General features: G+C 41.5%; 1 protein-coding gene across 1 annotated transcript in view; it reads right to left on the bottom strand.

The window, feature by feature from the left end:
* Window positions 1-18,105, bottom strand: part of MYCBP2 (MYC binding protein 2) — a gene marked incomplete in the record, with an annotated part of 1,460,675 nt that overhangs the window by 156,102 nt on the left and 1,286,468 nt on the right. Inside the window, 5 exon segments of the mRNA XM_053707907.1 lie at window positions 1,315-1,475; window positions 1,941-2,090; window positions 2,761-2,960; window positions 12,402-12,559; window positions 14,224-14,391. Of these exon segments, the coding sequence (XP_053563882.1) occupies window positions 1,315-1,475; window positions 1,941-2,090; window positions 2,761-2,960; window positions 12,402-12,559; window positions 14,224-14,391 (837 nt within the window).

Genomic DNA, 18,105 nt, shown 5'->3' with positions numbered 1-18,105 from the left:
GTGCGTGCGTGTGCCTGAGTGTTTCTGTGTGTGTGCCTGAGTGTTTCTGTGTGTGTGCGTGTGCCTGAGTGTTTCTGAGTGTGTGCGTGTGCCTGAGTGTTTCTGTGTGTGTGCGTGTGCCTGAGTGTTTCTGAGTGTGCCTGAGTGTTTCTGAGTGTGCGTGTGCCTGAGTGTTTCTGAGTGTGCCTGAGTGTTTCTGAGTGTGTGCCTGAGTGTTTCTGAGTGTGTGCGTGTGCCTGAGTGTTTCTGAGTGTGCGTGTGCCTGAGTGTTTCTGAGTGTGCCTGAGTGTTTCTGAGTGTGCCTGAGTGTTTCTGAGTGTGCGTGTGCCTGAGTGTTTCTGAGTGTGTGCCTGAGTGTTTCTGAGTGTGTGCGTGTGCCTGAGTGTTTCTGAGTGTGCGTGTGCCTGAGTGTTTCTGAGTGTGCGTGTGCCTGAGGGTTTCTGAGTGTGCGTGTGCCTGAGGGTTTCTGAGTGTGCGTGTGCCTGAGTGTTTCTGTGTGTGCGTGCGCCTGAGTGTGCGTGTGCCTGAGTGTGCGTGTGCCTGCGCCTGAGTGTGCGTGTGCCTGAGTGTTTCTGAGTGTGCGTGTGCCTGAGGGTTTCTGAGTGTGCGTGTGCCTGAGTGTTTCTGTGTGTGCGTGCGCCTGAGTGTGCGTGTGCCTGAGTGTGCGTGTGCCTGCGCCTGAGTGTGCGTGTGCCTGAGTGTTTCTGTGTGTGCGTGCCTGAGTGTTTCTGAGTGTGCGTGTGCCTGAGTGTTTCTGAGTGTGCGTGTGCCTGAGTGTTTCTGAGTGTGCGTGTGCCTGAGTGTTTCTGAGTGTGCGTGTGCCTGAGTGTTTGTGTGCGTGCGTGTGCCTGAGTGTTTCTGTGCGTGCGTGTGCCTGAGTGTTTCTGTGCGTGCGTGTGCCTGAGTGTTTCTGTGTGTGCGTGTGCCTGAGTGTTTGTGTGCGTGTGCCTGAGTGTTTGTGTGCGTGTGCCTGAGTGTTTGTGTGCGTGTGCCTGAGTGTTTGTGTGCGTGTGCCTGAGTGTTTGTGTGCGTGTGCCTGAGTGTTTGTGTGCGTGTGCCTGAGTGTTTGTGTGCGTGTGCCTGAGTGTTTGTGTGCGTGTGCCTGAGTGTTTGTGTGCGTGTGCCTGAGTGTTTGTGTGCGTGTGCCTGAGTGTGTTTCCGAGTGTTTGTGTGTGCATCTGAGTATGTTTTTAAGTGTTTTGTGTGTCTGCTTTCTGGGGGTGAATGACACCATAACTTACCGCACCGGGTGACACCAACCCTAGTGACAACACTGGTTAAAGGTAATGATAGACATGGATATCTATTGCTTACCGCAATGCCATCTGCTGCAAAGAACTGCCTCCAGGAAGGGACATCATCAAATCTGAAATTGTTTGAAGGAGGCGATGAAAGGTGTCGGGCAAAGGATGAGCTGCTTCCCCAGCTATTACTATGTCAGAAAGTGGATGCTCACACACTCTTGTATCTTTCTCCTTTAAAAAATGAATAAAATACCTTTTTAACTGGCAAACTTTTTGCGTTCGCGCTATATGGAAATAAATTGGAGCATGACCAGTTGTATATTTTAGTGTTTCAAGTATTCTGCCTTAACAATAAAGCATATACAAAAAGCAAAGTACAAAAACATCTGAGTCACTCAAATATTAACTTAATTAATTTTTTAACCCCCCCCCCTATCCTTAAAATAAAGTTAAATTTATTCTTCTTTCACATTACCTGCCCAGTCTACAAAAGTGATAGTTTGGCTGAAACAATGACCTAAACACAAACTGAGACGGTTGCTAGATCTTTCCAATACGTCTCTACCATAGCGGTATTGAATAAATAATATAACAAAATTAAATTAAAGAAAATTATGACTAAACATGAAATATCTTGAAGTAGGTTAAGTTATAAATAAAAAGAGAGCCCATGGTTTATGATATTTCATAACATACTTGCTCAGCATTCTCTTTATTTGCCTTGTTTTCCTCATCATCTTCTTCCTCTGGTTCAGCAGGAGCAGGAGTTAATGAAGCCACAAAATGCCATAAAATGTCATGTAAGGAATTTGTCTGAATGACATTACATAACAGCCAGTTGAAAGCCTAAAAACAAAAATAAAAAACAAATGACACATACAGATGGGTAAATTATAAAAAAGATGCTGAATGGGTTATCTGTGTAAGGTATTTACTACATTTCTTTTTATCTAGTTACGGTAAATCAGTTTCAGAACCAGAAAAAAAAGAATCTAAAAACTTGATAATAAATATGAAACTGAAGGTGTAATAGATTTGTTGTGCTCCATCTATATTCATTTGATCCATAAAATGAGTGGATTAGCAAGTTGTGGCCTATATAATAGGCCTGGTAATAATATGCATTGTATTAATTGATTATTAAAGCTCTTTGAATAAGCTGTCATACTGAAAAAAAAAAGATTTCAGTTAGAATAGAAATTCAAGGTGCAGAAATGACTGTATAAGAATCTAATGTTATATAATAAATATGTTTTTTTGTTCTAAATGCCTCTTTTTAGCTTGACATGCTTAACTGGTATGTTTCAGAGTTCCACTTTCATGCATTTTCTATATCACCACAATTCATTTGTTGTTTGAAGTAAACCAATGTCTTGTCCTGACACACACACAACAAAACCCTCAAAAAATAAAATCACAGTAGGAGTACACTAACAGGTAGACAAACATATTAAATTTATATATAATGTAAGTATTCCTTTAAAAAGTTAAATAAATCAGAGACTTCTTATTTCACCTCCATAGCAAAGACACGGCAAGCAGATTTCCTAAGGGCTTGTTTCATGGCAATTTCAAGCCCTTCCAAATCATGATGTTGGATGACAAATGCCAATACAGGCCACTGAAAATTCCTCTCTCCTTTAGACAGGGAACTATGTGCAGAGATCAGTCGTGACAATTCTGGGGAAGGGTGTCTTAGCAATGAGGATCCAACTTCTGTTGCAAAATTAGAAATATATTTAATACAAATATATAAAATGGCAGAATATACATTTCTATACATGTAAAATCATGAGAACATATAGGAAAAATCCAAATAAACATGAAAAACTGTGTTTTGTTAAACAAATTATTCTTGACAAGGTATAGAATGTTGGGAAATAATCTAGAAGTCAGTGTTCCAGCCTGATAACTTCACTATTATATTGTATATTTAAAAATGGTAGTTAAACAAAGTATTTATAATATGTTCCCAGCTAGTTTTCTTTTTTGAAAACACTTAACACTTAAAATAAATTATTTAGCATAGATAACAGCTTAGAATGGTTTGTTTCAAACATTATAAGTTAACATGTTAAAGAGAAATTAGGGCTGAAGCTAAAAACTAAATTTCCTTTTACCTGATACATTAATTTCTTTCATGACTGTGATTCCAGGAGTAATCATTTCTGGGAATTGGGGGGGGGGGGGGGGGGAACCACAATTTCCTGATATATAGTATACATATATACCACACTAGGAAGAAATCAATAACTAGTGGGAAAAACAGCCTTTTTTCTGATAAAAAATCAGAAAGGAGGTTTGCAAGACAAAGATGAAAGTTTAGAAACCCTTCTGGCAGAATAAATATCCAGAACAAAAAAACAGCTGAAGGTCTAAACCATGCATTGGCTCAAAAGGAGGAGTTTGAAAAACCAGCAGAAACTGGATAAATAACTGGTTTAATACTGATCAGAGCCTGAACAAAGGTTTGAAAATCCAGAATTTTAGCAACTCTCTTAGGGAGTGACATCATAAGCCGAAATCTGACCCTTAAGAGAACCCTTATTGATATCTTCCTGCAGGAACTCAAGAACCCTAAAAAACTTAAATTATGCTTACCTGATAATTTTCTTTTCTTCAGATGGAAAGAGTCCACAGCTGCATTCACTGCTTTTGGGAAAACAATACCCAAGCTATAGAGGACACTGAATGCAAAAACGGGAGGGTACAGGAGGCGGCCCATTCTGAGGGCACCATGCCTGAAAACCCCTACCCAACAAAATCCTGCTTCGTCCGAAGCCGAGAACAACTTTGAAAAAAATGGCCCAAGGACTCTGACCCGCAGATAGTCCACAAACCTTGCTATAGACCGCAGGAACTAGATTCAACTGAGTCAACAGCCTCCAAGAGACACCGTCGCCCAGCAGTCGGTCTCCAAACAACACACCCCTTATTAAAGAAAGGGAACAAACTACTGTATTCTTCCACAAAGAAGTAAAGACAAGGAGAAAACATGATTGTACTTGTAAAGCGTGGCTAATACCCCTTAAGGAACTCAACCTCGAAAGGAGGAAAGGCTGAGTAGACCTCGCCAGGGATTGAACCTGCAACCCTCGGTTTGCTACAGTGCAGAGTAGCCACAGTGCATTAGTATGCTGAGCTAGCTGAGCATAAGGAACTCTAAAAAGGGCACAAACACAGAGCAAAAAACTTGAGAAACTGGGTCAGGCTAACAGAGACCCAACCAGTCTCATAGAAACAAGGAAAGGCAACGCCCAGACCCCAGAAAAAAAGAAACCACGGGATAAGGCCGGGAGTCTGAAACAGAGAGAGGATCTTCCCCAACACAGTGCAACCACACTCTAGAAAGCAACTTAAGACGAAGGTCCCAAATGGCAAAAAGGTAGCTCAGAATACTGAAATATTCAGAAACAAAACCTCGTGCAGCAAGATCAGATAGGTCTGACGAACAACACATGAAGCAAAAATACTGCACGCTGCTGTCATCTAAAAATTACTCTGAAACTTAAATACTTGCAGGGCAAGCATAAAAGGTAGGATCCTTCAGATTGCCAAGTATCCACTAACTAAGTCGCCAGTCCTTCCCACAAATCTTGAATGTGGAGAAACCTCAAAGAGGCTTACTGTACCTCAAATGCTCCGAGGACGAAATAGCAGAGCAACAGATCTCAGATCCTGCTCTAACACCGGACCAGCCCAAGCAACAGACATGTCTGATGGACAGGGGGGATAGATAGACCCCAACCACAAGCCCCCAGGGAATGGAAAGAAAAAGGGGGGACTTATCCACCACAACAGAGCGCGGGTGCCAACCCAATCCGCTCCCCCTAGGACCTGGAACAGAGAAAAGTGCAATAGATCCGTAGAAAGACCTGTCACAACTCTCTTAGACAGTCTCTACGTAAAGAGATCAATTTTCAACAGGTGGAACAGAACCCACAGAGCAGCAGATACTGCCCCTTACAGAAATAAGCTACCTGATCCCACCTCCTACACACAGGGCAGGACAATGACCCTCCAGAGTGAGGAAACCCCAGCTCATAAGGAAGACAAACTATCCCCTCAAAAGGGAAGGGCACAGATAAGAACAGCGTACATGTCCACAAGACATGAAGCCATAGTATGATCAAAACACGGACCAAATAAAAAATCATCCAGACACCACTGTTGACCCAACAGAGAAAAAACTCACCATGAAGAGGAGCACACTCCATTCGAAGGACAAGTCAGGCCTTAAAGTTTATAACCAGTATCCAAAGGTGGATGTGAACTCTGGCCTTCCTGCTTGCAAGCCTAATGAGCTAGCCCCCATGTCGCAATATAGGGTCCCTGAAAAAACTGGATTGTCCCGCAGATAGTCCACAAGCCTTGCTATAGACCGCAGGAACTAGATTCGACTGAGTCAACAGCCTCCAAGAGACACCGTCGCCCTGCAGTCGGTCTCCAAACAACACACCCCTTATTAAAGAAAGGGAACAAACTACTGTATTCTTCCACAAAGAAGTAAAGACACGGAGAAAACATGATTGTACTTGTAAAGCGTGGCTAATCCCCCTTAAGGAACTCAACCTCGAAAGGAGGAAAGGCTGAGTAGACCTCGCCAAGGATTGAACTTGCAACCCTCGGTTTGCTACAGTGCAGAGTAGCCACAGTGCATTAGTATGCTGAGCTAGCTGAGCATAAGGAACTCTAAAAAGGGCACAAACACAGAGCAAAAAACTCGAGAAACTGGGTCAGGCTAACAGAGACCCAACCAGTCTTATAGAAACAAGGAAAGGCAACGCCCAGACCCCAGAAAAAAAGAAACCACGGGATAAGGCCGTGAGTCTGAAACAGAGAGAGGATCTTCCCCTAACACAGTGCAACCAAACTCTAGAAAGCAACTTAAGACGAAGGTCCCAAATGGCAAAAAGGTAGCTCAGAATACTGAAATATTCAGAAACAAAACCTCGTGCAGCAAGATCAGATAGGTCTGACGAACAACACATGAAGCAAAAATACTGCACGCTGCAGTCATCTAAAAATGACTCTGAAACTTAAATACTTGTAGGGCAAGCATAAAAGGTAGGATCCTTCAGATTGCCAAGTATCCACTAACCAGCAGAGAACGTCGCAGGCTAAGAGTCGCCAGTCCTTCCCACAAATCTTGAATGTGGAGAAACCTCAAAGAGGCTTACCATACCTCAAATGCTCCGAGGACAAAATAGCAGAGCAACAGATCTTAGATCCTGCTCTAACACCGGACCAGCCCAAGCAACAGACATGTCTGATGGACAGGGGGATAGATAGATAGACCCCAACCACAAGCCCCCAGGGAATGGAAAGAAAAAGGGGGGACTTATCCACCCCAACAGAGCGCGGGTGCCAACCCAATCCGCTCCCCCTAGGACTTGGAACAGAGAAAAGTGCAATAGATCCGTAGAAAGACCTGTCACAACTCTCTTAGACAGTCTCTACGTAAAGAGATCAATTTCCAACAGGTGGAACAGAACCCACAGAGCAGCAGATGCTGCCCCTTACAGAAATAAGCCACCTGATCCCACCTCCTACACACAGGGCAGGACAATGACCCTCCAGAGTGAGGAAACCCCAGCTCATAAGGAAGACAAACTATCCCCTCAAAGGGGAAGGGCACAGAAAAGAACAGCGTACATGTCCACAAGACATGAAGCCATAGTATGATCAAAACACGGACCAAATAAAAAATCATCCAGACACCACTGTTGACCAGACAGAGAAAAAACTCACCATGAAGAGGAGCACACTCCGTTCGAAGGACAAGTCAGGCCTTAAAGTTTATAACCAGTACCCAAAGGTGGATGTGAACTCTGGCCTTCCTGCTTGCAAGCCTAATGAGCTAGCCCCCATGTCGCAACATAGGGTCCCTAAAAAAACTGGATTGTCCCGAACCAGTCCACCGGATCATAAGTCTCCAGACATCCAAGAAGGATCCAAGACAAGAACTCTGGACCAGGGACCCAGAATCGTCCTAGAACTGACACACCCAGGGAACACAAGATACCCCGTCTGAAGCAATCAGACCTCACAGGGGATGATAACCGGGGAACCCGGAGAACGGGTACAGGACTCACTCTTAATTCCCAGCCAAAAGGGAAGAGAACACCCTTGGCCGGAGGTCAACACCCCCCCCCCAACAAGGTGCTAGGCCGCGACAAAGTCACACAATTTCTCTAGAGCCCAAAGGCAGCACAAATGGAAATGAGAACAGAGTCCCCCTAAAGAGAGTAGAAAAAGGCTAGTCTCCATAATCCTTTCAGATTGACGTTCCAGAGGACCACACCCAAGGGAGAAGAATGCAAAGCATCCCAAACCCCGGCAGAAAACCATCCCCTAAGCAAAAAGCTTGGAAAAAGAGACAATACCTCCTATTGCCCCTAATATGAAGACGACTAACTCCCGAACGAAGACAGAGCCTCACGGCCTTCACTTCCTAATTAAGCTGCCAAAGTCACCAAAACAACTGGACGAAGTCCAGAAAGTCTCGACCCAAAGGAAGAGAGCCTCTAAAAGGAACAAGTCCTAAAAGGACACTTCCAAAGAGACCATGAAATGCAAAACCGCAAGAACGGCGGTATGAAGGACCTAAATCCTTCAAGCCTCCAACTCACAACGGGAAGGAACACTCTAGTTCCCGGAAAAATCGGAAAAGACTGAGCATGTTGCCACGGATCTCAACGTCCCGGCCCACTAGATTGAAAGGCGAATGAGAACTGAACCAATCCCCCATGCCCCTAAGCAACCACGGACCATCAAGTCAGGATGCTAGTTGAAGCTTGTAGACAACACAAATCATATTGTGATCACTAGGCACCCTCACTGGACCAGCCGGACATAGAAAGGCGCAACATGTCTGTACTAGGCCTCAAAGACAGAAGGATTTGTACCCAGTCAGGACCAGCCTGAAACCAAGGGCCCCAGCACTGTCAAGGCCACAGAGTCTCCCCCAAAATGAAGGGATAAAGAATAGTCAGACAAAACATAAGACTAGTATGTCCTCAAAGTAAACAGTGCGACCACAAAATTGCAAGTATCAATTCCAGAGAAGAAAGTTCCAGAAGGAAACATCACACAACAACATGAGCTTTAGACCAAATAAAAATAATCCTCACCGGATTAAAATAAAAGATAAGGTAACCTGTAGGTTATCGCCCAGGAAGAACAGACAGACCTGCAGGACCAGCCCAACAGGGGTCTGAGACTTCCAAGCTCAGAACTGGAAAAGGATACACAAATAACAAAGACTATAAAAAGATTACTTCATCCCCTTATGTCTATGCAAGCAAGCCAGTCGAAGATTAAGACTGAGAATCCCCAGACCCAATAAGAGTGGGATCCTCCAGCAACGACAAAACTTGCCTCAGTAGAACACGAAGGCGCGCCAGTCTATAATGAAAGGCGCAACATACCTCCGGCGGGACTAAAGAAAACACCGGCCCCTAAGGTTGACCCCTTGAGGCCTCAGGGGACAGTCGCTCCCCCGGAGGGCTGAACTGGACCAGGCGATCCCACGCCTGACGAGCCAGGGTTAACGGAACACAGACAATATCGTAAGCACACTCCCGGGAAGTGCAGATGCGCCAGCGCCAAAGATATGACCATGCGGAACCGTGTAGTAAGCTGCGGTGGGAACAGGCCATACTCCATAGAAGGATAAGTAGCGTTTGGGTTACCTGTATGCGTAGTAAGAGTTGGTGGTAGGGAACTCGCCTCGTGGGAAATAGAATGCCCAGAGGCGGATGGCTCAGTGGGCACCTGATTCCCTGATCCCAAGGAACAGAGCACTCTAAAACGGCATTCGGAACATAACTGATGGGCAGGTATCACCCGGGCCAATTCATATTCTTCGCAAGAAGTAGAGTCTGAATCAGAGACATCCGTCTCCAAAAAATCAGAATCCTCCATAACTGGGATATTGAATAAAAAATGGACCAATAAGAAAAATCTTACACCCCCTTACACCCCCAATGGCTGGGGCACTCACCACCTCCAGGGAACCAAACACCAGCGGACCAGGATTTCTCCGTTGCCACACGGCCAGGAATGTGTAAATGGAGAGCCAAAATGTGGCCACGCCCGGTCACAAGGTAAACCGTGCAGTCCATGCAAAAGCGCGCCCGACCACAAAGGCCGCTTCACTAGATATAGGCCGTTATGTTCCAAAATAGCCATGAGCCGAAGCAACACTACACAGTAGCAGACAGAATCACATAAACATGATTATAAACCCCCCTGTTCAATAACCCCTCAGGAGATATTAACCCTTGATTCCGAGATACAAAAAGGAGCCTCACTGAGACCCTATGTTAAAGTTATTCCCGAAAGGTTGTAGCCCCTCTCGGATAAACAGTTGTAATTAAAATACATCCATGATGAAAGTAAAATGAAACCATCTTACCGGAATCTACGCCGTGGAACAGGAACACGGCCCTTCAAGTGTGACAGATGGTAGCGTCGCTTCTGCCATGGACTTGAGAGAAAAGAGGAGGCAGCAAAACTCGTCAACGCTGATTGCTTGTGGAGCTGTTAATATGAGTCGGGATTGTTTTGCAGAAAGACTCTCCCTGCATCTCCGGACTCTAACTTTCACCTATGCTCTAACTGAGAGGTTGACAAAACTACTTAAAACTCCAGTCCCATGCCGAAGAGTACTACCCTCCATAAGAGACTATCGAAAACTTCTGACACTTCTCTGCCAACCTCCTGGGACGAAAGGCAAAGAATGACTAGGGGATGAGGGATGTGGAGGAGGTATTTAAGCCTTTGGCTGGGGTGTCTTTGCCTCCTCCTGGTGGCCAGGTTCTGAATTCCCAAAAGTAATGAATGCAGCTTTGGACTCTTGGAAAATTCTAAAATAATTTCAGCAGAATACTTTGCGAGCACACCAATTAAAAAAGGTTTTCTAAATCTTAAGATAAATCCAACTGGTAACAATGAACCAAGGTGACAATAACCTTGTCAGAAAAACCCTTTCAGACAGCATTAAATCGTCAGGTCATCAAATTCAGAGTTTAGAGATCTTGATAAAATAAAGGACCTTGAGAAAGAAGATCTCTAAAGCCTCCAAGGTGGGCACTATGGCATCTGAACTAGGTCTGCAAACCAAACCTGTGAGGCAACGTAAGAGCAATCAGAACTGCTAAAAGCTTGTTACTGCTTGATTCTGCCCATCACTTTGGACAGCAACACCAATGGAGTAAGATGCAAATCGGGTTGAATTGAGGGTACCAAGAGCTGACACAATAATGGGGCAGTTTTTGGTTCAATTGAGGCCATGAGAAAAAAAAAAAAACTTTGATATTATCAGATAATCTAGCAACCTCAACTGGTTTTGAGAGCTTTACAAACAACCTGATATGATTACATAACCACAGGAACGGATTAAAGCAGAAAGGTACACTAAAAAGGTTAACCCTTAGCACACTTGATAAAGCCAAAAAAACACAAATAAAATAAAAGTTTTAGGGCAGGTAAATATAAAGCGCTAAAGCCAACCACACTAGATTTAAAGAGACAGTAATCTCATTAAGACAGATTTAAAACGTGCTCAAAACTGCTAAACATGTATGGTATATAAATATATGTCCCAAAGTACTTACCTATCAGCACCATTGTCGACTGTGTTTACCTCAGCTGCAACAACTTGCTTCCAGTAGAGAAGCTCCTCCTAAGCATTGCAAGCACAATGCCAATGATCTTTAACAAAAAACAGAATTCAAAACCCAGGGAATTGTTGGATTAATCCATATTTCACCTGGGGAGGGCTGTGGATCCCACAATGAGCGGCTCACTGTAGACGAGGGGGCTGGTGGACGAATCCACATTTCACCTGGGAGGCCTGTGATATTTCCCATTGAGTAAAGATCTTTCACTGCCTGGCTGATAACTCCTTATCTACCCATCTGTCCAACAGGCCACTCACTGTGATGAGAAAATGGGCCTCAGGTCAATTAGAGAACCCCTCTCAACTAAGCGTTGATCTTCAACTTCAAACTTTCACCTCACTCCATCAAGGTGGCAAAAGAAAATGACTGAGAATTCAAGAGAAGTAATTTATTGCTCTGGTATGTTGGGGTGTCTTCCCTCCTCCTAGTGGTCAGGAGAGGATTTCTAACAAGTGATGACTCCTGGAATCTCGCCATATGATGAAAGAAGTGATAAGTTATGTTTGTTAAAGTGAGGAAAGCTGTATCAATCATTACAGAACATGGATATAGAGTTCATTTTATAATTTGTTTAAACTGATATGAAACCCCCCCAAAAATATTTTGTAATTCAGGTAGAGCATACAATTTAAAAAAAAAAGTTTCCAATCTACTTTTATTATCAAAATAATGTTTTTTATTAAAATATACCAAGAGAACAAACAAAATGTGATAATAGAAGTAAATAAGAAAGTTGTTTAAAAGTAGATGACATGTATTTGTTTTGTTGCGAATGCATATTTGTGATGAAAATAAGGATATTCGTTTTGTTTTTACAAAACAAATATCCGAACAAATGCACAAACTAATTTAAAGAAAATGTATATATACTAATGAAAATCATTATTTTATATTTGTATACTTTAAAGTAGCTAAAACATTTACCTATAGCGAGCTGGGGATCTTCACAGAGCCCAGGGCTGCGCTAATAGGAGGCTTATTGTGGCAGATCTCAGAGCCTGTGCTAAATGAGAAGGTCCTTTAAAGCAGGGTCTGGGATCCACAGTGATTAGCCTCCTAATAGCGCAATCCTGGGCTCTGTGAAGAAAGGTCGGGAATAGCACAGCTCCCCAGTGTGTTATAGGCAAGTATAAAACTACAGCAGCAAAAGAACATTTACATAAGTTTTAATGAAAACGATGTAGATGTTACCGAATATTCAGTATTTGTATTGTTTTAAACTAAACAAATACCCAAAATTATCTGCTGTTGCACAAGTCTATTTAAAAGTGCATGCTCTATCTGAATAATGAAAGAAAATGTTTGGGGTTCATGTCCCTTTAAATATAAACAAATTGATTTCAAAATGCTAAACAAAAATGGCTGAAAAACTGGAATAAAACATAATACAATGTTACTACCTATAATTATATGATCATGATTTGTTAAACTTTTTTGTGCCTATACATTTTTTAATATACAAGCTATTTACCAGCATCTCCACTATTGACTCTGCGTCTGGGTATTGCTTTCACTCGAGCAGGAAGTACAGAGTGCTGCTTGTCATATTCAGAGGCAACAACAGAATAAGACCTTTGAAAGACTGTGCGTTTAGTGGAATCAGTGTCCGTTATAGGGCTCGTTTCTAGACTGTAAAAAAAAATAATACAAATTAATACACGAAAAACTTTAAAAAAACAAAACCCAATGAGTTTATTGTGGAAAACATGAACACCAGTTAGAAGCAAGTGAATAATTTGGGAAGACTTTTGCAATCATACACAGATCAAATATGGCAGTACAGAAAAGTACCATGTAACACCTTTCCAACAATTTTTAGACTAAAGATATGAAAAGTAAAAGTGTTATTGAGATTACTACGTGGAAACAGTGTAAATTACAATGTTAAAATAGGCCTGCCCTTAAAAATCAGGATTATCCATAATAATAAAGCCAAGAAGAAGGAAAGTTATGGAAACTTTGGAATACTGAAACTACATTTCTGTGTTGCTATAGATCATCATATCAACCAAGTCTTAACATTTTTAAAACAAAATTAGAATTTTTTTTACCAGCAATTATTTTTCAATAGCCAAACTCCACTCACCATTTGCCTTACTTGGAGGAGCCAATCTATACTTAAGTCCAAAGACAACAAGGCTAGCCACTGGCATAAAGTTAGTATTAAAGGGACATGAAACCCAAAAATGTTCTTTCATGATTCTGATAGAGAATACAATTTTAAACAACTTTCCAATTTACTTCTATTATTTAATTTGCTTCCTTCTCTTGTTATCCTTTGCTGAAATGTTTATCTAGGAATGCCCAGGAGCAGCAAAGAAACTAGGTTCTAGCTGCTGATTGGTTGCTGCATAAATATATATACCAATTGTCATTGGCTCACCCATGTTTTCAGTTAGAAACCAGTAGTGCATTGCTGCTCATTCAACAAAGTATACCAAGAGAACGAAGAAAAATTGATAATAGGAGTAAATTAGAAAGTTGCTTAAAGGGACAGTCAACACTTCCGTGAACATTATTTCATATTGAAAATTAAAACCCGACGATCCGCCTGCACTATACCCCCCTTCCCTTCTGCCTTGCCGCCTTGCTTCTGTAGTAATCAGAGTCGCTAACTTCTCTAATACCGGGTAAATATGGCAGCCGAACTCCCCCCACCGTTACATAGCTGCCTTCTTCTTCAAATGATCAGCAAATCAGAATTCAATCCTCGGTCAGAAATTGCACGCGCTTGCAATTTCTGACCGAGGATTGAATTCTGATTTGTTGATCATTTGAAGAAGAAGGCAGCCACGTAATGGTGGGGGGAGTTCGGCTGCCATATTTACCCGGTATTACAGAAGTTAGCGACTCTGATTAGTACAGAAGCAAGGCGGCAAGGCAGAAGGGGTATAGTGCAGGCGGATCGTCGGGTTTTAATTTTCAATATGAAATAATGTTCATGGAAGTGTTGACCGTCCCTTTAAAATTGCCTGCTCTGTCTGAGCCATGAAAGAAAAAATGTGGGTTTCATATCCCTTTAAATGCATTTTAATACTATATATAGAGTCAGCATATATAGAGTCAGCAGGGTGCATTTTAAGTTTTCAGAGCTACATGAAAAGGGAAAAAATAAATTGCAAAGTTGTTTCATTATGTATAACAAAACATTATATCATTATATATAAAAACGTCCCAGTGTTGTCCCTTTAAACCAAATTAAAATGTCCCTTTAAATCAAATTATTTTCCTATACCTAATTATCTGTTAACTGTAATAAAAAAAAAAGAATAAAACGGCAGAATGAGAATTACCTTGGAGGCATAGATTTCATGTTATTCTCTGGTTCCTCAAAGACATTTGGACAAGCATCAGGAGTAACAGATATATAAGGTGCTGGTACAGATGTTGAACGAAGATATCGCATTTCATCTTGGAAAAGATTATCATCTTGATAACCAACGAAGTTCTCTTGATGATGTCTAATTGTTAAAAAAAAAAAAAAAAATAATAAATATGCTTACACGATAAATTAATTTCTGTTGAGGAGGTGAGAGTCCACATGTCCATTACTCCTGGGATTCAACTCCAGGCCACTAGAAGGAAGTAAAGATTTCCCAAAAATTTCAAAGGGTATTCCATCCCTCCTACCTTACTGATTGGGTCAAGCTTACGCAGAGCCAAGAAGGAGAATATACAAAAACGTAGGACAGAACAGGGAAATTAGGTGCAAGACTAGAACTGCCTTCAGAAATATCACAAATAAATTTGGGCAGGCCTTGTGGGCTCTCAACACCTCTAAATAAATTAATTTATCAGGTAAGCATAAATTTTGTTTTCTATCAAAAGTTTGTAAGAGTCCATTACTACTGGGAAACTAAACTCTAGTGTGGAGTCCACAAGTAATGACAGCAGGATTAAAATTATTTGAAAGAAAAAAAAAAAAAAGGCAGACAGCTAATTTCCAGACACTGCTGCCTGCTTTCCTACCAAAAGCTGCTTCTGAAGAAGCAATAACATCAAAGTGGTAGAATTTAGTAAATGTATGTAGGAATGAGCATGTTGCTGCCTTACAAATTTGTTCTACTGGATCAAAAATGTTAACCATGAAGTTAAGGTAACTGCTGAAGCCTTCTGACACTTTTGCGGACCTGAGAAATTAACAAATAAACTTGAAGATTGTCTAAATCCTTGGTTTCATGAAGATACAACTTTAGAGCATGAACTACATCAAAATTCTGTAAAAGTCTTTCCTTAGAATTTTATGGATTATGATAAAGAGAAGGAACCACAATCTTCATACTAATGTTTCAGAGGAAACTATGTTTGGCAAGAAAATCAAACCTAGTTCTTAAAACTGCCTTATGCTGAGGCAAACGAAATAACGAGGGTCACAAAAAAGTGTAGATAATTCAGACACTCTTCTAGCCAAAGAAATAACAAAGAGAAACAAAACCATTGTTGACAGAAGCTGAATGTCAAGGAAAAGCATAGGTTCAAATGGAGGAGATTGTAAAACCAAATTAAGGTTCCAAGGGGAAGAAATCAACTTTATAACTGGTTTCAATCTGCCTAAGGCTTCAACAAAACTCTGCACATCAGGAAGTTTAGCTATCTTGTTATGTAATAAAACAAAGAGCCGAAAAGCTCTTGTCTAAACCATCTTGCCAAAACTGTAGAATCCTGGCTGAAGGAATACCAAATAAAATTGTGCTTTTCACACCAAGAAATAAAATTTTTTTTCTAAATCTTGTGAAAATATTCCTTATACCTGGTTTCCTTGCCTAAATTAAAGTATCTATTACAGAATCTGAGAACTCCAACTGTTTTAAAATCATATCTTCCATCTCCAAGTAGTCAACTTGAGAATTGAGATCTTGATAAAAAAAGGACCTAGAGATAAAAGGTTGTGACAAAGAGGAATGGACCACGGAGGAGAACTGCAAACCAAGTTCTGCGAGGCCAAGATGGAGCTATGATAATTATGGATGATAGATCCTGCTTTATTCGTGTTATCACTCTTGGAATATGTATGCCAAACAAAAAGACCAAAGAACTGTTAGAGCATCTACAAGCTCTGCCCGAGGATCCCTGGACCTCACAAAATATCTGGAAAGCTTGTTGATTAATTGAGAGGCCATCAGGTTTATCTTTGGAATACCTCATCTCCGGACTATATGATTGAAGATATCTGAATTAATTCCCCTGGATGAAGGGATTGGTGACTGAAGTAATCGGCTTCACAGTTCACTCCTGGAATGTGAATCTCAGAAATGACAAAGCAATTGTTCTCTGCCAATAGGAGGATTCAAGATACCTCCTTCGCTTAAGAACTGCAAATCCTTCTGATGATTGACATATGCCCCAGCTGTGACATTGTCTGATTGAAACAAAGATGAGACACTTCTTTCAGAAGGGGACCGCTCTGGAGAGCCCTGAAGAAAGAAGCTTCAAGATATTTATAGGTAACCTCGCCTCTTAAGGTAACCAAACTACCTGCTCACTCCTGGATCCCCTCAGTGTGCCCCAACCTGAAAGACTTGCATTTGTTATTATTGTCCAGGATGGGAAAAGAGAGGAAACCCCTGGACTAGTGATTTATTCACCACAAAAGAGAACATTTTGTTATAGGATCCAAAAGAATACTTTAAGAAAGCTGATTGTGATGTTTGCACCATTGACTCAACATGCAAAACTGAAGAGGTCTCATGTGAAACCGAGCAAAAGGGATGGCATCTGATACCGCAATCATCAGACCCATCACTTCCATACAGAGAGCTGCAATTGGATTATGAGATGACTGAAGACTGGCACAATTTGACTGCAATTTAAAATTTCCTCTGATCTGTCAAGGAAGGAGTCATTGAAACTGAATCGATGATCACTCCTAGAAAACACACTGTGGTCTGATGAGATAGAGAACTCTTTGGAAAAATGATACTCCAACCATGCTGTTGAAGGAACAACAAAAGATAGTTGGTATGATAAATTGCTAAAGGTAAAGATGGAATCAAGATATCGTACAGCTACAAAGCCATCAAAATACCCTGAGCCCTGATCCTAGATAACAGGGTTTCCAGAACCTTTGAGAAAATTCTGGAAGCAGTAGCTAGACCAAACAGTAGAGCAACAAACTGAAAATGATTGTCTAAATAAGCAAATCTAAGGAACTGAAATGGTGTTTTTTGTGAATTGGAATATGAAGGTAAGCATCCTTCAAGTCTATTGAAGAGATGAATTGTCCTTGTTGAACAAGGGTAAGAATAATTCTGATTGTTTCCATTTTGAAGATTGGGACTCTGAGAAACTTGTTCAAGGATTTTAGATCCAGAATAGGCCTAAAAGTTCCCTCTTTCTTGGGAATTATAAACAGGTTAGAATAAACCCCCTGTCCTAGTTCCTCCAAAGGAACTGGATGAATGACTCCCATGAGTTCTAGATCTTTAATACATTGAAAGAATGTTTGAGCGTCCTTTAGAATGTTGGACAGAAGAAAACTTCCTCTGAGAGGTATTGATCTGAATCTTATTCTGCATCCCATCCCTGGGACACAATATTCAAATCCCAGGGATCTTGAACAGATTGAGCCCAGACATTCTGAAAAAAGAAAATTTATGCTTACCTGATAAATTTGTTTCTTTTTAGACACGATGAGTCCACGGATTTCATCCTTACTTATGGGATTTCACCTTCTGGTCAGCAGGAGGAGGCAAAGAGCACCACAGCAGAGCTGCTATATATAGCTCCTCCCTTCCCTCCCACTCCAGTCATTCGACCGAATTTAGGAAGAGAAAGGAAAAGCCAAGGTGCAGAGGTGTCTGAAGTGTACAAAAATTAATAACCTGTCTCAGAGAACAGGGCGGGACGTGGACTCGTGTCTAAAAAGAATTTTTTTTATCAGGTAAGCATACATTTTCTTTTTTTTTTTTTAAAGACACGATGAGTCCACGGATTTCATCCTTACTTGTGGGATACAATACCAAAGCTAGAGTACACGGATGATAAGGGAGGGACAAGACAGGGAACCTAAACGGAAGGCACCACTGCTTGAAGAACCTTTCTCCCAAAAGCAGCCTCAGCCGAGGCAAAAAAGTATCAAATTTGTAAAATTTTGAAAAAGTGTGAAGAGAAGACCAAGTTGCAGCCTTGCAAATCTGTTCTACAGAAGCTTCATTTTTCAATGCCCATGAGGAAGC

Source organism: Bombina bombina, chromosome 3 (genome assembly GCF_027579735.1).
Source record: "Bombina bombina isolate aBomBom1 chromosome 3, aBomBom1.pri, whole genome shotgun sequence".
In the NCBI taxonomy this organism is placed as follows: Eukaryota; Metazoa; Chordata; class Amphibia; order Anura; family Bombinatoridae; genus Bombina; species Bombina bombina.
This window is presented reverse-complemented; position numbering and strand designations above follow the sequence as displayed.